The sequence below is a fragment of the Nannobrachium achirus genome, assembly GCF_963921795.1.
Source record: "Nannobrachium achirus genome assembly, chromosome: 18".
In the NCBI taxonomy this organism is placed as follows: domain Eukaryota; kingdom Metazoa; phylum Chordata; class Actinopteri; order Myctophiformes; family Myctophidae; genus Nannobrachium; species Nannobrachium achirus.
Genome location: NC_137825.1, coordinates 44,614,573 through 44,640,012, shown reverse-complemented (window position 1 = coordinate 44,640,012; position 25,440 = coordinate 44,614,573). Strand labels below are relative to the sequence as shown.

At 41.8% G+C, this 25,440-nt stretch overlaps 1 protein-coding gene across 1 annotated transcript in view; it reads left to right on the top strand.

Moving 5' to 3' along the window:
- Nucleotides 1-401: 401 nt before the first annotated feature.
- LOC308303133 (myoferlin-like) overlaps nucleotides 402-25,440 on the top strand; it is a gene marked incomplete at both ends in the record, with an annotated part of 54,619 nt that continues 29,580 nt past the window's right edge. Inside the window, 23 exons of the mRNA XM_080747456.1 lie at nucleotides 402-489; nucleotides 2,325-2,380; nucleotides 3,095-3,186; nucleotides 8,971-9,079; nucleotides 9,189-9,282; nucleotides 9,737-9,897; nucleotides 10,358-10,486; nucleotides 10,610-10,672; nucleotides 11,973-12,023; nucleotides 12,171-12,201; nucleotides 12,603-12,718; nucleotides 12,828-12,954; nucleotides 14,646-14,749; nucleotides 14,889-14,957; nucleotides 15,084-15,127; nucleotides 17,227-17,309; nucleotides 18,946-19,070; nucleotides 19,262-19,375; nucleotides 20,286-20,463; nucleotides 21,368-21,492; nucleotides 21,980-22,089; nucleotides 23,343-23,535; nucleotides 24,748-24,903. Of these exons, the coding sequence (XP_080603582.1) occupies nucleotides 402-489; nucleotides 2,325-2,380; nucleotides 3,095-3,186; nucleotides 8,971-9,079; nucleotides 9,189-9,282; nucleotides 9,737-9,897; nucleotides 10,358-10,486; nucleotides 10,610-10,672; nucleotides 11,973-12,023; nucleotides 12,171-12,201; nucleotides 12,603-12,718; nucleotides 12,828-12,954; nucleotides 14,646-14,749; nucleotides 14,889-14,957; nucleotides 15,084-15,127; nucleotides 17,227-17,309; nucleotides 18,946-19,070; nucleotides 19,262-19,375; nucleotides 20,286-20,463; nucleotides 21,368-21,492; nucleotides 21,980-22,089; nucleotides 23,343-23,535; nucleotides 24,748-24,903 (2,418 nt within the window). The remainder of the gene's footprint in view (nucleotides 490-2,324; nucleotides 2,381-3,094; nucleotides 3,187-8,970; nucleotides 9,080-9,188; nucleotides 9,283-9,736; nucleotides 9,898-10,357; nucleotides 10,487-10,609; nucleotides 10,673-11,972; nucleotides 12,024-12,170; nucleotides 12,202-12,602; nucleotides 12,719-12,827; nucleotides 12,955-14,645; nucleotides 14,750-14,888; nucleotides 14,958-15,083; nucleotides 15,128-17,226; nucleotides 17,310-18,945; nucleotides 19,071-19,261; nucleotides 19,376-20,285; nucleotides 20,464-21,367; nucleotides 21,493-21,979; nucleotides 22,090-23,342; nucleotides 23,536-24,747; nucleotides 24,904-25,440) is intronic.

The following is a 25,440-nucleotide window of genomic DNA, read 5'->3' as shown; positions in this document are numbered from 1 at the left end:
ACCCTAAATAACCACTAGATGGAAGCAAAGCTGTTAAGTAAATTTAAACAGGATAACAATCCGTGATTTGCTCTTGAGACATTAATTGATCTATTCATCTAAGATTCATATAATGTGTTTCCTCTGTGGATTTCTCAACAACTTGTCGGCATGTCATAGCCCTATAACTCTATGGTCATAGAGCTTCACACGGGGTGGCAGCACAGGGCTGCCACTCAGGATAATTCGACTCTCGTGACCCGCCCCCATTTTCCCTAAATTACACATGTGGGACTGTGAGCTATTTCCTCCACTCTCCTGCCCGTTGGCTTCAGTGATGGGGCGGCAGTGAGGATGCCACCGCACAGCCTTGTGGAATGAGACTGATTTTGTAGTTTAGGCTATTTATTTATTTTTTCACAATGTTGCGAGTTGTAGTAGAATCCGCTAAGGCACTGCCTAAAAAGAGGGTTGGCAGTCCTGATCCCATCACAACTGTGATTTTCAAAGGTAAGAGAGTTTCTTTTGTCTACCCCAGTCAGGTTATCCCCTTGGATTTGTGTTCCATTCAAACCAGAGGGTGCATAGGGTGCTGGCTCACTGGGAAATTGGCTCTACTACATTGATTGATTGAAGAATTTATTAGAAGTTTGCAATAGAAAAAAAGTACAGTTTCATGACAGTACAAATCACTGGTACAAGGTCAACTAAAAGGAGATCCTAGAAAGCCGAGGCTTATTTCCACAGGAACCACACTTTAAGTATCTCATATAACATTGAAAGACAGACGGATAGAACATAGTAGGCCTACTTTATCTAGGATAATATCAGTTTCAAAAGCATAACATCAAATACAAAGGCAGAAAAAGAGAAAAGGGGGGGGAGCATGGGGGCTTATGCCTCATTCACACTACAGATATATAGTTGAACGTTTTGCTTGGTAATTCAATGTAATCTCAATGGAAACCAGCTTTAAAGGCTGGGCGTGTCGGCTGTCCTTGGAATCCAGCCTTTAAAGCTGGTTTCCATTGAGATTACATTGAATTACCAAACAAAACGTTCAACTATATATCTGTAGTGTGAATGAGGCATAAGTCTATTTACAAGTCACTGGTAAGCTGTCTGAAGGTGACTTTTCATACCAATTTTGAAGGAGGCTAGGGACACACGCCAAAAGAGTCTTAATTAGTGTAATTGGTAACACCTCTGAAGGAAGTAATTAGGCTATTCCAAATGTCATGCTTTTTATGACTGCTGTCAGAAAAATGTCTATCTGCGACTATAGAGTGCAAGTTTTGCGGCGTTTTGTACAATAGACAACAGTCATCTGCGTGTTACAAAACTGGTAGGTCTAATAATAATCCATATTTATACACGGGGATAAATGAAAAATCAGTTCATTTTAATGCATTTTTAAAAGATGAAAATGCAAGAGTTGTCTTAAGTCTGTACTGTAGTGTAGCCTGATCTATTTGTCTCTGACCCTCCCTTGGTAAATTAACTGCAGTTATTTCTCAACCACTCCGATTTCAGAGTGTTCATGAGCAGAGCGCTCAAATCGCAGTGGTTGAGAAATAGCCCAGCTTTCCGTCTTGTCAACATCATCGACTTGAGCAGAGTAGAGGTCGGAGGACACTGACTGCTGCCTCCTGACTAGATCTTAACTGCCTTTTGGACCCAACCAAATTCCAATTGTATAGGCTACACCCAGAGCTAGGTCTGAATAGGGTCTGAATGAATGAATGAATGAGTTTTCATGTCAAGGACCACCAAATTGACACTTATTTGCCCATGGATCCCTGTTTGAAAATATATGTCAGGGACCCGCACAAGAGAAGATTTGTATGGCTCTAGCAGTGATTCCCAAACATTTTAATTTCAAGGACCCCCCCCAGTTTGACATCATGCATTAGGCTACGGTCCCCCACTTAACAGCATTTCAATATCTGGGACCCCAATTTACATAGTGAATACTCATGAGGGTCCATTTGGTCCCTAACTATGATTTAGCTGGGGACCCCTTGGAACTCTCTCAAGGAACCCTGGGGGTCCTCGGACCCCAATTTGGGAACCAATGAGTTTAAATGGTCCATTTTGGAACCTTTTCAAGTGACCCTGTCCACTTACAGAAACAGTGATGTAACTCACCTGGATGGGATGCTGTGTTACTACTGTATGCATTGATAGAACTAAAGGCGTCGCCCACCTTGCCCAGACAGATCAAATTATATAATACCTGATGATTGCTTTGCATGGGTGTCAAATCATGTACCAACGAGAAACTTGACAGTATGGCCTACAGCCGGCTGGCTTTAGTTTTTCACAAAAATGCATTACACTTTCAGATGAAAAGAAGAAAACCAAATCAATTGACAGTGAGGTGAACCCAGTGTGGAATGAGGTAATCTTCTCTCTCGCACACACACATGCGCGCGCACACACACACACACACACACACACACACACACACACACACACACACACACACACACACACACACACACACACACACACACACACACACACACACACACACACACGCAGGCACACACACACAGTCACACACATGCACCATGTGAACCTTATGCATTCCAGCAAAGGCAAATTGATTGGTCACATTTAATCCAATATATAACTTGATTTCTTTTACAGATTCCCCTGTAAATGTGATATCTGTTTCCATCATATAGTCTACGATTGCATGGGATTGTGATGTGATATAAATTAATACATGCTGTCCTGTGTAACATTAAACTAAATAATTGTATTTGTCTTTTAAATAGCAAGGTTAATAATGGCGGTGAGGAACACACCACCATGTTGAAGTCAAATGTAGAAAGTTTTTTTCCTCCCTGATAAACAATACAAATATCTATTATTGGTGGTACAGTGTTCAAATGACATACTAGACTAGTCCCTTGTGCGTACAAGTGTATATATTCCATAATGACGGCTAATTCACTATTCACCATACAACAGTGTAAATCATTGTAAAGAACTGATTTGCATTTCTTTGCTAGACAATCAGTTATTTGCGTGCAGACGACAAATGATAAATTGTGTCCAAGGTCCATGGCTGATTGTCTAATTTTCTCCTGTCGTCGTGTCCTTACAGGTGCTTGAGTTTGATCTGAAAGGCTCTGCGTTGGACTCTTCCTCCTACATCGACGTCGTTGTGAAAGACTATGAAACTATTGGGAAAGATAAGTGAGTTAAAGACCCCACACAAAATGAGCCCCTTAATCCACTGCCTGGCTACTGGGAGTTGCTTTCACCTGATGAAATAGAAGTGTTGTAAGAGAGACAGACACTCCGGGGCCCCACCTCATGATGTCTCACACTGCAAACCATCTCTTAACCAACTCTGTGTGTGTGTGTGTGTGTGTGTGTGTGTGTGTGTGTGTGTGTGTGTGTGTGTGTGTGTGTGTGTGTGTGTGTGTGTGTGTGTGTGTGTGTGTGTGTGTGTGTGTGTGTGTGTGTGTGTGTGTGTGTGTGTGTGTGTGTGTGTGTGTGTGCGCGCGCATTAACGAAAAAGTCGACTCAGTCGAATTCATTACACAAGTTGACTCCCACCAGAGGAAGTTGAAAAGGCATTTTGAGCATGTAGATCGGCTATTTTCACAATTTCTGCCTCTATATTTGACAATTTGGCCAATGTTTTGTCATTTTAGAGGCAAAATAATTGGGGGGGGGTCGTGTGAGTTGTGATGTTATCAAACGATAAAGTCGACTTCAACTCAACTTTTTACTGAGTCCAGTCAACTTGCAAAAAACTTACACAAGTCGTTAATGCCCTAGTGTGTGTGTGTGTGTGTGTGTGTGTGTGTGTGTGTGTGTGTGTGTGTGTGTGTGTGTGTGTGTGTGTGTGTGTGTGTGTGTGTGTGTGTGTGTCTCTCTCTCTCTGTGTAGGCCAATATTGTCTGGATGACAAATATATCAGTCAGGCTCTTGCTAAGGAACAATACATAACAAAGTCCCCTTTGGTCCCCCCTTTTTCACTGTGGCTTTATGCTTTATCACCTACAACGCCACAGTAATGTTTAAGGAAAATGATACGTTTGGATAGGCACTTCAAGCCAACATTTGAGTCCAGTTACTATTACAGATTACAGAGGCTGCTTGTCTTGCTTCCCGGCCTCACTGTAACCCACGCCCTGCCTGCTTGCCATGCTGAGACTTGCACGGGCTGAGTGGGCACAAGCTGGGATCCTGGTTAAACAACAACAATGAATGAATGGCTTAAGCACTGTTTGTCTTCCCTTCTCTCTATCGCTCCCCGGCATGACTGTGACGGAGGAAAGGAAAACATTCAGAATGACGTGGAAGAGCCAGAATGCATGACTTGGAAATATGAGAGAATATGTTGGGGCTTTTGACCAGACTCCATGTTGGAGTTCACTTTGTCCCTACATTATAAAATACTGAGTGTCCTGAAGATTTGCTGCGTACACAGAAATATCGGAGACGTCAGTGTTACCAAGGCTATTGTTAAAAGTGAGCATAATTATAATACATTGGTCGCTCACAAAGTGTGACATGGAGTGAAGCAGAGTAACTCAAACGTTGCTGTGATGCTTCACTCACAGGCTGGTTGTTTATTTCCACAGTGCAGTGAAGACAGATTCACATATGGGACCAATCTACTGTAGACCAGCCACAGAGAATGTTTCCATGGTTTTGCTAATTAGAGTGATCAAAGTCTTGTCTGTGCTAAGAACATCGAAATATATCAAAACCAGAGTGTCATATGAAGTGTGTCAAAAGCGGCCATGTATATTTTCAGTTCATGCCTGTGACTATACATTTTCACTGCATTCTCCGGGGCTTGGCTCAGTCATTACTGTGGGAGGAGCTTTTCATAAGCGACTCTAGCTCATGAGTGCACATGAGTCTGCCATGTAAAGTTAGTAAAGTTTTCCACTGGGCCGGCCCAGCTGACACACTCCCTCCCTAATGATGTGAACAGTTGGGAGGGGGGAGTAGAGTAGGAAGTCTCTGTCGCTCTCTGCTTGGTTTTCCCAAATAGTTTTGCAGCTGCTGTTTCTCCTCCGTAACCTTGGCAACGACACAGAAGAGTTTAAACTTGTTCTATCTGCGCTCATTGAATTTTAGAACACTACTCTCTACACTGGCCGGGAGATGGTCATAAGGCTGTTTATGTTAATTGCAGTCCAGTCTTGTGCATCTCATTTAGTCATGAGTCTGATCATTTTCGTCAGTGAGCATCAGGTATTTGAACTGAGAGGAATGCTGAGGCCATGGCAGTTGCTTACTTTTGCTGTGAACTGTGAAAGGTCAAAGCTCAGACTGTCTGACATTACCCATTATTTCATTTTGCCAGCAGGGTTCAGACCGTGCACATTGTAGGCTGTAATGGTATTGAATGACCCTACTAGGGCTGTCAACAACGATGACAAATTTCAACATATATTCAACCAAAAACATACGAATGTTTGTGAAACATAAAGGTAAAATATAATAATAACATCTGCCTCATGAGCTCTTCCATGGCCCTGGCACCCTGTAAGTTTGCATAGCAGCTGGCCTCGTGATGTCACAGTTCCATTTTCCCTGGCGGTGCCAGGTACAACCTTTGCACTGAATACACCAGGAGTCACACATGAATTCAGAATGAAAATCTTGGGTAAGCTGAAACAGGCAGTCCATGTGTTAATGATGATGCTAGACAGTTCCTGACCAAACAGTGATTTGCACTCTGAGCAATCTAAAAAGCCCTGTGATACATTTTTGGGAATTGTGTGACTTGATTTTATTTCAACACAAAACATTACAAAAGTGTGGGCTATACTGACTGAATAGATATTATTTTATCATTTCCCATTTCATGTCGAGCAATAGATTGTCAACGTTTCACACAGGCACATCACAGCTTGCTCAAGGTGTTGCATATGCCATAATATTTCAATTAATGGCCCTGGCATTTATTTAAGCCATTGTACCAGTAAGACTCCCTAAATCGGGAGATAAGCGACCGTCAGGTCGCATACACAAACTTTGTAAGGCAATGATAGCCAATCAGGAGGGAATGTGGGAAATGGGACCGATCCAGATCCATGATCTTGAGGACATGACTGTAGAGATACTGTGTACGGCTTTGCATGATTTCAGGGCAAAATCTGTAGGAGCAGTGTCCAAAATGTGTTTTTCAAAAATCGGCCAGATGGTGGCGCTAGATGGGACAGATGCATTTTGATGACTTGACTGTATAAAATCTGTTTATCTAGTACAATATATAAAGTAGGATTTAATCATTTCAGTTCACCTCAATTTCACCTCATGCGAGGTCCTTTTCAGCTACATAATATATTGTAGACTATTCCATATTATGTGCAAATGGTTCGGAGCTAGATACCGTACAATGGAAAGAAGAATTTGTGCAATGAGATTGCCCCCAAAATGACTGTGTGTGTTCAGTTGTTGACCGGATATTTACAGTTTAAAGACAGCTGGGTCCTTGTTCAGAGCTCTGATAGCTTGAGGGAAAGATCTTTGAGTCTTTGGATGTCCAGCATTGCGTTTTATTTCTCCAGAGGCTACACATTTTTCAACTTGATATGGGAAAAATTATGAAAGTGAAAATCTGTAATGGAAAACATATGATTCTGACAGGCTAAGATTATATCATCCAACTAGTGGGGAGATCATTAAATAATTAACAATTTGGCACCCCAGATTGATTTGATTGCAATTTTTCATAATATAAGGGTTATGGTTAGGCATTTAACTATTAGGATTAAGGTTAGCGCAAGGCCGCAAGCTGCAAAGAGATGCAGAATGAATTCAATCCAACATCCCTAAAAGTTCACACAACCCATCTGTGTATTTTCCCTGGTGCTTCATAGCTTTGGGTTAAATAACATTGAGTGCTGTTGACATCTACTGATTGTGTATTGCGATTGCTTTGAGGTGCTAAAAATGGGCATGGGCAAAAGATCCTGTAACATCTGTGATCAGGGAAGCATACTGTACACAGTTGCTACACGCTTTATGACCAGGCTTGTTCCCACCCTCTGAGATTAATGTAAGTAAATACCTCTCTATCAGTTCACTGCATTACTCACACTCCTCCATCTCTCCAAACCAGCGTAGGGAAATGAGTGATGACGGCAGAAGGGAGTAACGTTATAGATTAAAACACAGCCAAGGAAATCAAGGCTGCTTGTGTTGAAACCTCCCACCGCCCTCCCTTCACAGATGGGTGATCCTAGTTATTTGGCATGCCGTGGTTTCGTCATACAGGGAAACACTTGGGAAAGGACAATGGCTTATAGGGGGAAACCTGTCTACTTTCTGTGACAACTCTATGGGGATGGATGGATCCCCCTGTCTGACCAGAATGTGAACCTAACATCCTGGAGAATGGAAAATCACAAATATCATGTTATTTTACGCAAATAACACGGCACAGATTAGTTCATCAGCTCTGTGCTTCATTGTTTCCCTCAGTGTTGGAATATTTCTCAGTGACTCACTCGTTTGTGACAATGGTCACAAAGTCTGTTTTGGGTCTGTGCCCCTGCTGTTTGCGTGGAAGTATTTGAAGGGCCTTTGTTCATTGTCCAAAACAACGCGATACGTGTTTGAGTATTAGTCAAACAGTAACACTGACCCTTCCCACTCTCTTAAATAAAGTATATAATTCTGTTTTTCTTTTTTTTTCCCTTTTTTTAGGGCCATATCACTGAAATTTATGTTAGGATACAGTTATACAACACATCCATGTCATGTTTCAGTTCAGTAATAATTGATTCAGTTATCAAGTTCAGAATCCAAATGTTTCTGTATACTGTACATCAGTCAGATCGACCGACAAACTAATTAACCAATCTCTCATTCGAATTAGTTGCCATTAAATAACTGGGAATCAGATTAAATGGCTTTACTAAGACTTTTCCAGTCTCATGCATTGAGGGAACAACCCCAGAGTGAGGTTTCCAATAAGACCCTTTGCAAGAGACTGCCAGAATACAAGACTGAGGATTACTGGTCATCTCATCAGATTTTATGAGGTTGCATTCCAGGGAGATGGAATCACCAAATCACAGGAGAATCCCTCCCTTTTTAGACTCTATATTTACAGCTCTGATCGCTGCCAAGACAATAATGCTGTATCCATCTAATAACACTGTCTCCCCCCAAAATGTTTTGTCCAGGAAATAACACTGTTCAGGAAATTACACCATCTAACCAATAGTCCTGTGTTCAGGATATAATGCAGTCGAACCAATAATGCTGCACTTATAACTTAAGGTGATAGAAAACTAAATTTGCATTTGATCATATCGAATTCACTGTATATGAGTGGAGACATGTTTGACTCTAAATACTGTATATAAAGTAGCAAAAGCCCAGCTTATTATTATATTTCTGGGTTTGTGATCTACTCATGGTTTTAAGAGATCTAAATGCAAATGGTGTGCTAATATGCTCATATGATCTTCCAACAGTAAGTGGCACAATCTGTATTTGATAGCCTCTGTGTTTCATAGCTTCTGTGGTGTTCTGACTGAATCTCCCTGGGTGTGTTTGGTTTGCCTCCCTGGGTAGGGTTTGTTAGCTCTGGGTGGAGTCCCTTCCTAGTGCCCCTTTTGTGGCTGTGACATTATCCAGTAATCCAGCGTACAGTGCATGCGTCTGTCTGTCTCTGTCTGTCTGTCTGTCTGTCTGTCTGTGTGTCTCTCTCTCTCTCTCTCTCTCTCTCTGTCTGTCTCTCGCTCTGTCTTTCTCTCTGTGTCTCTCTCTGTCCACTATATACCGTAACATCTTTTCAACACTCAATATTTATCTGTTTCATCCTTCCATCCATCTTCAACCGCTTATCCGGAATCGGGTCGTGGGGGTAACAGTTCCAACTGAGACCTCCAGATTTCCTTATCCTGAGCAACTTCCTCCACTCCCTCAGGGAGTATACCGAGGTGTTCCCAAGCCAGTTTGGATCTGTTGATCTGTATTCTGTTTTTTCCCTGGAAGGTTCCTCGGTTCTGCCAAGATCTCGCTGAGAGACCTTGCAGCAGGTCAAGTGAGGTCACTGCCATCCAAAAACGTGCCTTTGGTCAATGAAAGTGGTCAAAGTATCGGAGTAAGTTTTCATCACTCCAACTAATTTTCCTGCATCTTAATCCTATGATAAATGCAATCACATGTCGTGGTAGCACAGTTGGTAAACCAGCGAATCACTTTCTTTCCAGTCTACAATCGACCTTGTGATTGGTTATGATCCTCCAGCCAATGCCGGGTCAAACCCAAATAATCCCAATGGAGGCGATGCCACAGTGGATGCTGGTAGGTTCCAGAGGTCGTTAAGGAAACAGCAGCTTGCAGCAAAGGTTTAATGGTTTCATCAGAGTAGGTCATGTTATGAATGACATGCTCTGTAAATTGCTTATCGTCCAACTCCCTGGTCTTAAAAGAATATGGTTAAAATTGTCGGTTAAAACACATTGAACTCTTAGCAGAATGATGAATTTAGAATTAAAAGTAATCAATGGGGCTAAAAAGGTTTGTGGCCATGAAGCACTGAATTCTTAGCCTGGTTCCAGACTCGCTGAATCACACCCCTTTAAAATGTTGTTTTGGCGATATGGAGTGAAACGAAATGCAATTCAGGCTGAGTGTCGGGCTACTGAATTCTATATCATATGAATGTTTCTTTTTTACACAAAAATGGATAGATTAAAAAAGAAAATCTATTTAAGTATAAGATTAATTCTGTATCTCTGGTTTTAAAACCCCTCAGCTGGTGGCGGTGATGAGGGTGGTGAGAACGAGGCAGATGGGGGTCTGGGTGGCACAGCCGTGGCCCCCTCCGCCGCTGGTCAGCGTCCTAACTTCAACCAGCGGCTGGCTAGGAGGTCACGGAGCCACCGCACACTGACCAACAAGCCCCAGGACTTCCAGGTGACGTTTTTTAGCTGAATGCTGCAGTGCTACTAGGGCTCTGCAATTAACGGAAATATTTTGAAACCAATATTTAGAACCAAAAATGGTTCAGTTTTTCTTCCTTGTATATCAACGAATAGACGCTGGCTTGTGGCTAAATCGATTAGTGTGATCAATCACCCGTGTAATAATTTGCTGTAATTTGCTGATATACAAGCTTGCAATGCTGCGTTGCATTGAGAGCTTATAGCTCTCCTATTTTCCCTATTTTTATTATTTAAATTGTTAATTAATCATAATCTGGAAAAATAACGCTTGCCCAGTCTTTATGCCTGTCTGAAGTGCCTCCCTTTTCTATTCTTGATCAGAATTTGCCATTCTCATACACATTAAAGTTACCCAGTATTACTCTTATAAATCATCTTTGGGAATTATTATGTATCCATACATTGACTCGTATTCTGTATATCCCCTTCAGATCCGTGTCCGGATCATTGAGGCTCGCCAGTTGTCGGGCAACAATGTCAAGCCGGTGGTGAAGGTGAACGTTTGTGGGGAGACCCACAGGACAAGGATCAAGACGGGAAACAGTCCATTCTTTGATGAGGTACACTCACTTCCCTGTGAGCCATATAGGGCTGTTCAACTTAAAATGAGTGTCTTGTAATTAGAAGCTCAATTCTTTTAAATTATTTTTAAGTGTCTTATCCAAGTGTTATCTTTCTTTCAGATGTTCTTTTTCAACGTGCACATGCTACCATCAGATCTGTTTGAAAAATACATCAGCTTTCGAGTAAGTAAAGTTAATTCTTAGAATCCTATGCATTCTATAAATATACCTCGCATGCCCAACCATCTCAGTTTGTGACCTTCATAAATGAAGCAGTGTCTACTTGTGTTCCTGTTTCACTGGCATACATGGTAGTGAATCTCTATCAGAATATTTTGACGGACCCTTGGGCCGGGCTTGAATAGTCCTGGTCCATGTCCATTAATGACTGACTGACTCTCCATTGTTGAAACATATGCATCTACAGTACACCAGTAAGACACCCTAAAACGGGAGATAAGCGACTGTCACGTCACATACACAAACTTTGGAAGGCATTGGTAGCCAATCCGGAGGGAATATGGGAAATGGGACAGATCCATGTTGATGAGTTGACTTTAGAGATACTGTGTACCGCTTTGCGTGATTTTAGGCCAAAATCTGTAGGAGCAGTGTCCAAAAATGTGTTATTCAGAAATCGGCCAGATGGTGGCGCTAGATGGGACCGATGCATGTTGATGACATGACTGTAGAGATACTGTGTACCGGTTTGCGTGATTTTAGGGCAAAATCTGTAGGAGCAGTGTCCAAAAATGTGTCTTGCAAGAATCGGCCTCATGGTGGCGCTAGAAAAGGGCCATGTGAGTGTGTGTGCAAAGTTTGGCATGGATAGGGGCAACAGTGGCGGAGATATGAGTAGGGGAAAAGTGTGATGTGACGGACAGACTGACTGACTGACAGCCAGTGGAGGTTTTGACCTGACTGTCGCAATTATCCCATGGCCGCGCAGGCATTTCGTTTTATTTATATTATATTTTCCCAGTGGTGTTTCTACCAGTTCTTTAATAAATGTGTATACATCAATTAGAGCATCAGAGCTTCAGGTATATAGATAATTGTTCACCAATGGAGGAGTCCATTCAAGCAGGAAATTCTGTTTTCATATTTTGGCTAAATAAATGCATTCACTATGAAACTTGATATATATATATTTTTTTAGAAAGAATGAGTCAACCTCCAGTTCAATGACCTTTTACCAGAACACAACAGTTTAGATTACCAGTAAGGTGGAAGTAGTATTGTATGTTTCAGTTGACAGATATTCACACCTTCATCCAGGGTCTGGCTTAACTTTGCTTGCCTAGTCTTTGGTATATGCCTGTTTGAAGTGGCAAGGCAAATAAGACAGACGTTATTTCACATAAAAAATGTATTATATTTTTCACTAAAAGCATAATCAATCCACATATTACTGTTTTCTTTTTACATTACATTAAAAGTATGCCATGGTGCCGGTGCTCAAATGTCATGTCCCTTTCCACAGGTGTACAACTCCTACTCTCTAAGAGCGGACAGTCTTATGGGGGAGTACAAGGTACATACTTTGACAGGTCTTGGTATCTCTACTAGATCTCTGTCTCTCACTCTGGTGCACTCCTCACAGTTATATGCTAACATTGTGACACGTATAAAGTGAATGTCTTCATAATTATTAATGTGAATAATCTCTCGTCTCTGACAGGTGGATGTTGGCTACATCTACGATGAACCCTGTAAGCTACAGTCGTCACACGGCTCCACAAACTGCATTTGCATGCACAGTGTCATTTACATTTGGTCAATGGAGGTTATTGTTTTGTTTTCGTGTGTGTGTGTGTGTGTGTGTGTGTGTGTGTGTGTGTGTGTGTGTGTGTGTGTGTGTGTGTGTGTGTGTGTGTGTGTGTGTGTGTGTGTGTGTGTGTGTGTGTGTGTGTGTGTGTGTGTGTGTGACTGACTGTGTGCACAAGCATGCGTTTGCACTACTCCTTTGTAAATGTTTGTATATGTTTTTCTATTTACTACGTGTGTGTGTGTGTGTGCGTACAATGCTATGTAGGGAATTGCCATGTGCTTACATTTTCTGCATTTACATACTTCCTGTATTTGTGTGTACTGTGTGTGTTTTCCATCACAGCCCATTGTATCATGAGAAAATGGCTGTTGCTGAATGACCCAGATGACTCCAGCCAGGGGGCCAAGGGTTACCTCAAAGTCAGCATGTTCGTGGTGGGAACAGGGGACGAGCCCCCGGTAAGGATCCTCCACTCTGACCAATGATCCGACAGTACCTGCTTTCTCAATGAACACATTCTATATTTTTCTCTCACGCTTTGTCTGACTGTCTTTCTCACACACACAGGCAGAGAAGAGGGAGCCTAACGATGACCACGACGACATAGAGAGCAACCTTCTCCTGCCAGCAGGCGTAACTCTGCGATGGGTCACCTTGTCACTCAAGGTCTTCAGGGCCGAGGACATTCCCCAGAGTAAGACCGGTTTATCCCTATGAGGCCGCTAGTGAGCAAAAAAACACTAATTTCCCATGATGCGTCGCGAAAGCCGCTTTTGGTGACTTCCGTTTCCCCATTGTATATAATCTCGCTGCAGAAACAAGGAGATAACTCTGCTTCTTTTCCCATATCAACTGGTGGTCAAAACGGCCTGTTTTTTATGGACCATAGCTTACACACAGATCATCGCGGTTGTATTTCTTCTACTCCGCGTGAAAGAAAATACTTAGTGCACAGAGCCAAAATAGGAAAGCCTTCTGAAAGAAAATACTTTGAACAGGAACGGGAGCCACCGTGTGCACAGAGCCAAAATAGGAAAGCCTTGTGGCAGTCAAAGTGTTAATGATTCAAGATTGTGAGTTCTGTTTATTCACACCTCACCTTCACTCACAAATACTCCATGTTGATGGCACATTAAGTGATGACATTTGGAGAGGGCCACCTGTCCTATAGCATTCCTACGGCAGGGTTACATTATAAAGACGGTTCAATAGAGGCCTTAAGCTTACCACTATATGTTTTTGTAATATTCACTACCAAATGTGTTGTGCGTAAAATAACCATTATAAATCAGACCGGATTAGATTAGCTAATCAAATGTAGGTATTGGGGATGATTGGGCACACCTTGTGGAAGCCACCCTTCTACACGACCAGCCAGGTATCCATAGGTGAAAAGAAAGCCAGGAAGACCCAGTAACAGCTGGCGATGTCTGTCGAGGCAAAACTCAAGGAATAAAGGATGTTTGCACAACACTGAACCAGCTAGAGAAAGTTAATGAATGACCTATGACCCCCAAAGGGCAAAAGTGTTTATGCTAAGCAATATTTAGATATGATGTTTAGTTGGATTACTAATGGCAATGGAACATAGAAAACATTGCACAATGCCTAGTGCCTTCAGCTTAATTTATACTCCCATCACACAACTGTGTGTATCTCTTGTTCTTTTGACAAGCGACACTGTCAAGCTACAGAGTATAAATTATTTTGCTTGTACAGTAGAGCTGTTCTTTTCGGCCAGTGACACCACCATACTACGGAGTATAATTTAGTTTGCTAAAATCCTCCGATTTATTCTGTGCATGACTGCAGGAGTTACATCTCTGTGTGTCCCAAGAGCCAACCCATTTGGACTGCAACTCTAGCAGCTCTCAGTGAAATATTCCATAACAATGTCCTCGCCTGCCCTTAGCTCTGTATTTTAGAACAGACTGCATTCATTCCAAAGCAATGTTTTATTTAGTGTCATTAAAACTACTGGCAGCTAAAAGAATGATACTCCTGAATTGGAAAAACTAACTCATTGGCAGTATAAATGGATGGATGACTATTTGAATTAATATGAAATGTACAGTAATTGTCAAAGATTGATTGATGGTCAGTTGTTGACTGGGATCAAATCAGGCCATTCACTGACTCACCCACCATATTACAGTTTTTATCAATTGTGAATGATCTGCAAATGAATGTTATAATACGTAATTATGCTAGCTTATTGACCCCCACATTGTTTTGTTTTGTTTTTGTTATGTTGCCTTAATGTCTAATGATCTCATGACATATCTCATGTTGAGGCTTGTGATTGCGGAAAACAGTCAAGCTAAACATTGCTTGTGTTTCTCCAATCTGTTCTGTGATGTGTATCTTGTTAATCACCCATTTCAGTGGACGATGCGTTCATCCAGTCTGTGAAAGAAATCTTTGGAAAGGATGAGAACAAGAAGAACCTGGTGGACCCCTTCCTGGAGGCTTGCTTTGCTGGCAAAAAGGTTGTTTTTGTTGTTCTTAATCAACATTGTTCCTGGAAAATGAAGTTTTAAAAAAACAAGTTAGATAGTTATTGGTTATATGTATTTCGTAGCATTACTTTCAAAAGCTTTTTTTAAATGTTTTTCCCCCCGTGTCTAGCTTTGTACGCCGGTCATTGAGAAGACTGCCAACCCTGAATGGAACAAGCTTCTGAACCTCCAAGTCAAGGTAACGGATCACAGGACGCCCCACTGTGTTCTGAATTGCTGAAATAAATGTCTCATGATTCGACAAATAACATTCCTGTCCAATCCAATTTTGCATTCACTCATTCTCCTTTGTCTTCTGCTCTAGTTCCCCTCCATGTGTGAGCGCATCAAACTGACTGTGTTTGACTGGTAAGTGAAACATACTGACCATTTTAGTTTTACAACACTGAGGGGCCTTTTCCACCGGCAAAGAACCGGTTCCAGAAAAAGTGCCGGTTCTAACTTTCTTGGAACCTTGGTTCGTTCTTGCGAACCGGCTTGCGTTTCCACCAGATTGAACCAGAGGAACCAAGGATTTTGTGGTTCCCGTTCAGAAACAGCTTTTACGGTTCGGAACCAACTCCGTTTCTCGGTGGAAAAGGTTCATCCCATAGGCGGGAGAAAGAACCAGAACCGGTTTCTTTGCCGGTGGAAAAGGCCCCTCAGAGTCTTCCTCACTCAGTTCTGTTTTGAGACTGCTGTTTTCTGCAGCTGTAGCCGAGTTATTTGAGGGTTGGCTCGGTACAATAGATGACTGGAAATATTTCCCCCAGTACACTGGAGTGTGGTCACTGTGTGTGTGTGTGTGTGTGTGTGTGTGTGCTTTTGTGTGTGTGCGCACGCGCGTGTGTGCGTAATTCATCCACCCATGTCCCACTAACGACCACATGAGAGTATGCTGTTGCTGATGACTCAATGATTAAACTGGCCACTCCTTTCCCTTCCTAGCGTGGTGCTGGGATCCTGTTGGCACAGCTATGGCATAAACAAACTTCAGTATTATGTATGCTGTATGCACTGCATTAATAATTACTGCTTTACATAAATCTAATGAAAAATCGAATCAGAACAACAAAATGTGCACTGTGAACAAACAGAATCCAATGATAACATGTTTATTGTTTATTGAAATTATGGAAAAGCATTTCAACAAAAGGTTTAAGTTAAATATCCATGCTAGAAAAAATTGGTGACCATTGTCCCGGATGGCCAGAGAAGTTATAGTGAATTAGTACTAATACATTTTAAAAAGTGCATTGAAAGGACACAAAATAATCCAGAATCTTCACTTACAGCAGCTCTTAAAAGCAGAACGTACAAAGTTTCAGTCGCATTGATCTTCATCAGGAATTTGGCGTGCTACCCGATGAAGGTCAGTGCGACCTAAACTTTGTATTTTCCACATTACAGAGCTGCTGTAAGTGAAGACAATGTGTGTGAATTCCTTTTTGTTCCATCCGTTGGCTGTTCACTTATGTACATAATACTGTAGGTTTGCAAAAGGAATTCATGGAATAAAAATCAAACCTCGGTTCGAAGTGAAGCGGTGAATCTGAGTATAGAATTGTCTAGAGCTTCAGAATTCTGAATGAATGAATGATTTTATCTGGAGGGCCGGATTGTCATGTGAAGCTTGACCAATCCTTTTAATCATCCGATCATCAGACCGGGACGGACACTACACACATATTCTGGACGTACGGGACAGATAAAACCTGTTCATTCTGGACTGAAATGACCATAATTATATGGACATGGGGGACACACATGGGACACACATTTACGGACAGATAAAACCTGTTCATTCTGGACTGAAATGACCATATATGGACATGGGACACACACATTAACGGACAGATAAAACCTGTTAATTCTGGACTGAAATGACCATATATGGACATGGGGGACACACAAAGCCACTCCTTGGAAGCGTCTTTCACCGCTTCAAAAATACATTTAAGGTTTTTCCAGTTTCGAGCAGCCCTGACAGTAATGCCTCATTCACACTACAGATATATAGTTGAACGTTTTGCTTGGTAATTCAATGTAATCTCAATGGAAACCAGCTTTAAAGGCTGGGCATGTCGGCTGTCCTTGGAATCCAGCCTTTAAAGCTGGTTTCCATTGAGATTACATTGAATTACCAAGCAAAACGTTCAACTATATATCTGTAGTGTGAATGAGGCATTAAGGCACAGACGCACAGTCACCCTTGCCTTTGCACTAAGAGCATAATCATTCGCATCCAGGAAGGCTGAAGGGAAATGAGTGCAAGGGAAAGGTTAGGAAAACTGGGTGTTCCACAGAAGGTGATGAAAAAATCCCCACTGAATCTAATTGCTGCACTGTTGGTTATTTAGAGAATGGCACAGTAAGTGCACCAACACACAATGTCAGGTCATTGTTGTCTGGAGGCCTAAAAGTTGACCATCAGTTAAAATGGTAATGGTTGTGTTGTCTAATTGCAGGGATCGTCTGACAAGAAATGATGCTATTGGCACCACGTACCTGAACTTGGCCAAGATTGCTTCTTCTGGTGGAGAAGTAGAAGGTGAAGAATAGGCTACCATTGTAACAGGAATTATAATGCCTAATATAGTTAGTGTATCTACAGTAATGCGCTAAATACAGCAACAGCCCATGTATGTCAATACTGCAATTTGTAATTAGCTGTTGTATCCCTTAGATCGGGGGTCAGCAACCCGTGGCTCTAGAGCCGCATGCGGCTCTTTAGCGCCGCCCTAGTGGCTCCCTGGAGCTTTTTCAAAAATGTATGAAAATGGAAAAAGATGGGGGGGAAAAAATATTTTTTGTTTTAACGATTTTTTTATCGTCACTGTCGGGCAGAAACCTTGTATCTCTAAGTTTCAAATTTGTAAGTTTCTTTGCAAAGTATAGCCCTGCTTCATCATACAAGGCTGTCGCACAACAGTAGTGAAAACAGCAGATCTACAAGCACACAACGCCTCGCACCGCGAGGCGTTGTGTGCTTGTAGATCGGCTGTTTTCACTAGTTTAGTTCATTTTTAAATGATAAATTCAAAACAAAGTTTTGGACATACAAGGTTTCCACCCGACAACGACGATATATAAGGCTTTTATAATTTTTTGCGGCTCCAGACAGATTTGTTTTTAGTTTCTTTGGTCCAATATGGCTCTTTCAACATTTTGGGTTGCCGACCCCTGCCTTAGATATAAGCTGTTCTATTTACATAAGACATTCTGGGTGAAATATTTATTGTGGTATGTTTTTATTTCTATATTATTCAAAGTTGTGAACCACTCACAAATGGTACTTGAATTGTCCTTTTTCTCCTGGTATAGAGGAACCTGCGGTTGAGGAATTTCCATCATACGAAGGTTCAACTTGTGCTCTTTATTGCTCTGTGTAGCACGTGCATGTACATGTACATGTGAAGTGACGTGCATGTTGTGTGTAACAAAGAATTGTGCAAGTCTACCGCATGTGAGCATTGCCAATAATGCTACTGTCTGCTCCGTTTTGACGTTAGCCTTAGGGTTTTTAAGTCCCACTAACTGTGTCGTCGTCATGTTGTTTGAGTTGCATCTGCCACTTGCTTAATACCCGTCCCATGATTCGCATCCACCATTCTTGCCTCTGTCCGTCTCCTCACAATCTTCTAACATCATAACTAGAGATGCATGATTCATCCGTCATTATAACTAGGGATGCATGATTAAGCTGTCATTATATTGGTATCAGCAATGCCTGCTTTAAAAACGTGATTTCTGTATCGAACCAAAACATATAAATTAAATGTGAGCTAAAACTATGTAAATGTTTTTTTTTGTGATGATGAAGGATGCAGATCTGATCTGTGCTTTCTGGGTAACCTTTCAAAAGGTTCTAAAAATGTTTAGTACAATTACTACATTTAAGTTGTTTGAACTAGTATGTGCATCAGAAGGCCCATTATTCACGTAATACGAATACACCCAGAATCACAGTTACTGTATAACAGGTGTAAGGTAAACTCTACTGGAAACATTTTGCAATACCGGTATCCTTGATCGTCGATTTGACAACGTAATTAATCTGATTTCGCCCTAAATTTCAATATCGTGCATCCCTAATCATAACCCTCCTCAACCGGCAATCTGCTCTTGCTTAGCTTTGTTCTCATGTTACAGTTACAGTAACTCTGCTTTCGTATCTCGTACTCCAGTTAACACAGGGGATTCTGAGGTGGGTTTCCTGCCAGCATTTGGTCCCTGTTACATCAACCTGTATGGCAGTCCCAGGGAGTTCTCTGGCCTGCCAGACCCTTATGAGGAGCTTAACTACGGCAAGGTAAATAGATCCAGTGTATTGTATTGCTTCTGTGATGGTAGAGCGTTTTAAGGCTTTTGTGTTTACTAGGTCATCTAACGTCCTGTTCGGCCAGCTAATTTGAACAGCCCTGTGTTCTTCTAGCTGACTAACTTAATTGAATGTATTTTTCTATGCATATAATAACTCACTTTTTTGTTTTGTTTGGATAGGGAGAAGGGGTCGCATACAGGGGCAGGGTCTTGGTTGAGTTATCCACCAAAGTTGATAGCAAAGCGGACAAGACGGTAGACAGCATCCACAGTGATGACATCCTGGTGGCCCAGGTATGGTGCTTTAACATCATATTAAGTTGTGTCTCCCTATGTTTTTGGAATTCATTGTTTAAGCTAGATACCTCACTCGCCGCTGTAGTTCATTAGAGCGACCGGTAAAATGAGAGTTCGGAAGGCGTGCTGCCACTCAAAGTGACTACTGGCCAATCACAGCATGTTTCTTCCGCGACATGTCAGAATCTAGGGTGCGTTTGAATAAACTAACGACGGAGGAGACGTCTACCTTTCTACAGGGTTCCCACGGTCATGAAATTCCTGGAAATATTTTGAAATTAGAAAAATATTTTTCCAGTACTGGAAAAGTTTTGGAATTGATCAAGGGTCCTGGAAGGTCCTGGAAAAAAATAGCTATGCATTGTCTTTGGTTATTGATTTTGTTAATACCTCTGAAACGACGAACATGGCCAAATTGTCAAATATTAGAGGCAGAAATTGTGAAAATAGCCGATCTACATGCTCACAACGCCTCGCGATGTAGATCTGCTATTTTCACAATAGAAACGTGTTATACAAAGTTCCTCAACTCTTTGTGCTCGCCAGGGTGCCGGGGTCCCCTGTTAAACTATGATTATTTCAGGGGTCACAGCCTGAAAAGGTTGAGAACCACTGGCATACACTACCTGTCTTTGGGCATTGCGCATAGGAGTAAGCGACTTGTTATTGAGCTGAATTATTGTTATATAGTCCTGGAAATTAGGTTAAATATTCTGGAAAAGTTTTGGATTTTTTTTTTTCCAAGTTTTTGGAAATTAATTGGTAAAAATGTGTGGGAACCCTGTTTCTATATCTATGGTCTTGACTGTCTTTTCGTGTCTTGACTCCACCTCTCAACTCCAATCTCTCTCTCGCTCTCTCTTCCCGTCTCTCCTCTCTCTCCTCCTCTTTCTTGTCCTCCTACCAGAAATACCAGCGGAGGAGGAAGTTCTGTCTGTGTGCGGTCTTCCACAGCGCCAGCATGCTACAGGAACCCGGGGAGCCAATTCAGTTCGAGGTCAGCATTGGCAACTATGGAAACAAACTGGACACCACGTGCAAGCCGCTGGCCTCCACCACCCAGTACAGCTGTGCTGTGTTTGATGGTGAGTAGTCTCTCGAGAACAGACTTCTATGCTCCGCAGAAAAGGAAAAGGACCTTTTCTTTGACGATGGCTAGCCAGATTGGATGGTGAGTGACCAGGAGCCAGTTGCACCACCTCACACCAAGTTTGAACTTAGCCTAATGAATGTGTTAATGGCTTCAGCTGTTGCACCACACACATTAGTCATAACGTATCTCTAAGTAATAACTAAATGTTTACACGAGCCTTTTGGCAGCACAAAGTCCTAGGAGGAGTAACTACAGTATAGCTACTACCCCTAACATTAATATGGCCGAATATTACATAGACAAATTAATTGAAATTAATGAACAACTCCATCCTAGCCACGAGGTTTGCGAGAAAGATTACATCCACTGGACAATTATGACGATGTAGACATCTATGCCAGACTCCAAGAATGCGTTGCCCTGCGTTACTTTGCAACCGTGCAACAGGGTCATTGCAAAATTCAATTGGTGATACAATCCAAATTTACAAGTCTACTGTGTGAAGGGCAGTGCGCGGGGTTGCCCTCACCCTGTGCATGTGTATCAATGACTTTGTGTACATGCCAGTGGAGACTGAGTTGGACAGCTCTGTGTTGACAAAAGACAATACAAGATACTAAGCCTCTAGTAAGGACTTGACTCCCTAACTTAGGACAGAACTTACGCTCTGGTGGTGCAACCCTACACAGGCGCTTAAATCTGACGTCCAGCACCGTGATTGTTGAATGAATATTCAGGAATTTACTGTGAGAGCACCGTCATTCAGGATTACTTTTTACTCTCTTCCTTCGTTTTTTAGTGACACTTGGTAAAGCTACATGCATGAAAGGTGCTGTAATATATCAATATTGTTATTATTATCACAATGATTTACATTTGGTGCATAATGTGACCAGGTAACCACTACTATTACCTGCCGTGGGCTGACACCAAGCCAGTGGTGGTGGTCACGTCGTTCTGGGAGGACATCAGCCACCGCCTCATCGCTGTCAACATCATTCTCTACATTACTCACCGCCTGGTATGATGACTTCAACCTCTTAGTCTGGATTGCAACGACGTGGCATAATTGAATTTAAGATTTTAAAGTGAGGGAGGGAGGGAGGGAGATGCTTGCTTTATTGAAGGTGTGAGAGTAAGAAAAGATGAATGCTGAATTGATCCTGAAAGGAAGAGTAGTTTAATGCTTTGAAAGGAAATTGGACAACAGAACTAGACTGTACTTATTGCAATGGTCTCAACTTTTCCCCTTTTCCCCCCTTTTGTAAAACAAATATAGAGAGAGATATACAATGTATTAGAAAAGGGATAAATGATCAAGGTTATGAAATTGAAGTATTTTCCTTGCCACAAGTAGTGGCAACACAAACATAATCAAGACGAGCCTTTGGTTTATTAAGTATAATAGTAATACCTGGAGGGTTGTTCTATGAATTATTCAGTCATGAATCATGATACAAGTGTGTGCTTGCTGTGGAATAACCGGAAATGATTCTCCCATCTTGTAGCAATCCAACCTCGAACTGTTTAAAACCGCTATCCTGGCCAAGGTGCCCGCCAAGCAGCTGACAGATGTTTGGCTGAGGCTGCTCGACCAGCTCATTGAGGACCTCGAGAGGTAAAGTTAACAAGGATGTGGTACCAGGGGACACCATGATCAATGTTAGAGAATAGAAAATAGGGGGCACAGTGGCGCAGTCAGTAGCGTTGTCGCCTCACAGCTAGTATAGAAGGTCTTGGGTTCGATTCCTACTGAGGGCGTGTTCTCTCCTTCGTGTCATCAGTGCCCATACCCTCCTATAAGGTGTAGAGGGCAAAAGGGCCTTTTTGTGTGGAGTTTGCATGTGTGCCCTAGAGTAGGTACCCTCGCTAAAAACCTGCAGTAATCTTGGTCTCTAAACTACCTCCCCCTGGTCAGCCGGGGCACTGACGTAGAAATCCTACTTAATTTATGTACTCCATAGCGGAATCGAAACTCTCAAAAGATCAGCAAAGGAAGGAGGCAATGACTAGCTGCCAGCTGTGACCTTTCATGCTATACTCCCTACTTTCTGACCTCATCTACAAATGGTTCTCAGGACTCAAACTAGCAAATGTATTCACTACTAACCAATATACCATAATATAATTGCACCTCATCAGCACCTAATGGAGGGGAAAAGAACTGGTTCGAATAAGGTGTTCCTTCCACGCGCTACATCCAACCGGCGAAACTCCCCCGTGTCAGGTGAAAAGAAGTGGCTTGGACTCCTCATGCATTGAAAGAAGCATGAGGTCAGTCCGTTGCTCTCCCCAGGTTGGCAGAGGGAGTGTAGCATCCGGAATTACATTAGACAATTGACACTGGGCAGGAAAAAAAAAAAAGAAAGCGTGGGATAAAGATTTAAGAAAAGAAATATATTTTGTAGCCATCCCAGGCAAAAGTGCTAGCCTTCACAACTCCAGGTTTAAAAGGATGTTAGCTTTCCTACACAAACTGTAGGTTGTTAACAGATACTACTGTCCTCAGCATGCTGTGCTAGCACTGGGAAGGTACTGGGTGCGTGTAAATATCACTGTTGTCAGAAATGAAAGCATGTATTGTTGACACAGTGAAACTTTCCCTGTATAAATAAAAGTTAAATAAGTGTGAGGAAAGATTTAAATGGTTTAAATGATATTTGGTTGAAAACACTCACTCCCAACAACTGTAATGAAAAATAATTATTTGAAAGCTTGCATTTTCAGTAGATCACAGGGATCTGTCCCAGCTTGACGTTCTTGCATCCAAAGATAAATGCTTTATCGTTAGGATTCTGATCACACCATACAGTTGCATGAGCATCATCACACACAGTACAGAATTAAACCCCTGTCTTTGTGCTCTTCCAGTTTACCCATTCCAGAGATAGATGGCCAACCCAACCTGACGGCTCTGGACCTCCAGATCAAGAAGCTGCGAGACGGAGCCCTGGTGGGCATCCGGGACGGAGCCAGAAACATGAGGGAGCAGGCCAGAGAGATCCAAGACACTCTGGCAGACATCGAGACATGGCTGGACAAACTCCTGCTGCTGGCTGAGGAGGTAGAGCCATGACACATACAGAAATGTACTGCTTTCAAGCACGCTGTCAGTAAATTATGATCTCAGCAGGCCAGGTGTCTATAAAGCCCCTTTTCGACTGCAGTTTTAGCACCACACCACACCGCACTACACCACACCACACCGCACCACATACAAATATCTACATTTTCCATTACACGAAAGTACCCCTATCGGTAAGAAACAAATTTACCCTTTTAACTGTGATTATAATAAAATATACATTTGTTTTACAACTATCCTAATTATAATGCACTATAATGGATTACAACTGTGATTATAATACATTATAAAGTATTAATGTATTACTATGATAATTATAATACACTATAATAGATTATAATAGTGGTTATAACACAATATAATCCATTATCATGTATATTACAACTATATCCTGGTGGTCCAAATTAAAAGTCAGTGAGAGATCAGTCATAATGAAGTGTTTGCCCCTGCTTGGCCTAGCTCAGACCTACTCTAGAGTGGATACTTTTTAGTACCACGTTTAGTACCACTTTCACACCACTCTACCCAGGTCCTTGTAGTGGAAAACCTGGCACAAGTGGGCGGTGTGGTGTGGAGTGGTGTGGAGTTGGGCCAGTGGAAAAGGGGCTTAAGAGGGTGGTCTGTGAGTCTATTTATCCGGAGCTAATCTCACAAACCGCTGTACCGATCTGTGCCATATTTCTTGTGCTTACTGTCAGTAGGCAAGCTTAGTATCTTTTTCACACAATTTATACTTTTTGAAATGCATATTAACTTATTTAATTAGAGTATAATGAATGTCAATGGGGCTCAGGTCGGGTTGAAATCTTGCCCAAATTTGAAAGTTTTCGGAAAAAAATAAATAAAGCCATTGCTGCTATAGAAGATGACTAGTAGGCCTAAGTAGACAGAGAATAGCGGGATATGATTCCAAAGACTGAAAATAGCCGATCTACAAGCTCAGACATGACATATTGTGGTCTTGTAAATCTGCTATTTTCAGAGCGCAACACCTGAGTGGAACCAAACATAAAATGACATGTATTTTTTTAGTTCTACTGGATTTCTTTTCCACTAGTCCCTCCCTGACATTTTAGTCTAGTTTTTATTTGTTGACGAAATTGTCAATATATTTAATCGTAGTTTTAGTCATTTTTTTTCGTTTAATTCTCGTCAGTGAAATAAGTATTCAACAATTTATTGTGTGTCCAGCCCCAGAACAGCATGCCAGACGTGATCATCTGGATGCTGCGAGGAGAGAAGAGGATCGCCTACAGCCGCATCCCAGCCCACCAGCTGCTCTACTCCACCTTCAGTGAGCAGGCCTGTGGTCAGCACTGTGGGAAGACACAGACCATCTTCATGCAGGTGAACATCTAACCCGTAACCACTTTCGACCCGCCGTTCTGATTTATATTCGAGAGTTGTCCACATGTTTCATAATTTCGCAAAAATAGCAGATCTATGAGCTCACTACACGTCACATTACGGTGGGTTGTGATTGTGAGCTTTTTTCTCCCCAAATAGCTGAAATACTAAAATATGGCTTAAGTGGTTAAGGCACACTTTGTACTAAATTATTCCGGAAGTAACGTGAGACTTTGGCTCCCTTTAGCTAGAAGAACTGTTTTGTTCTGCTTTCAGACAAAGTTTGAAAGGGATAGTCTGGTAATTAACACAGAATTAAATGAAATATTGTAATGTCTAAGTGGTTGCTGTTGCTCATAATTGGTGGAAATGTGATGCAAGACAATGAACATTTACAATTGGACATACATTAGATAAAATACTTAGAAAACGTATCAGACATAAAATATACACATCAAGATAACTTAAGGTCACAATATGGCCATAGAAACAGGGGGCATGTTATGGTGGACAGCTTATTTTTTATACTTTGTCATA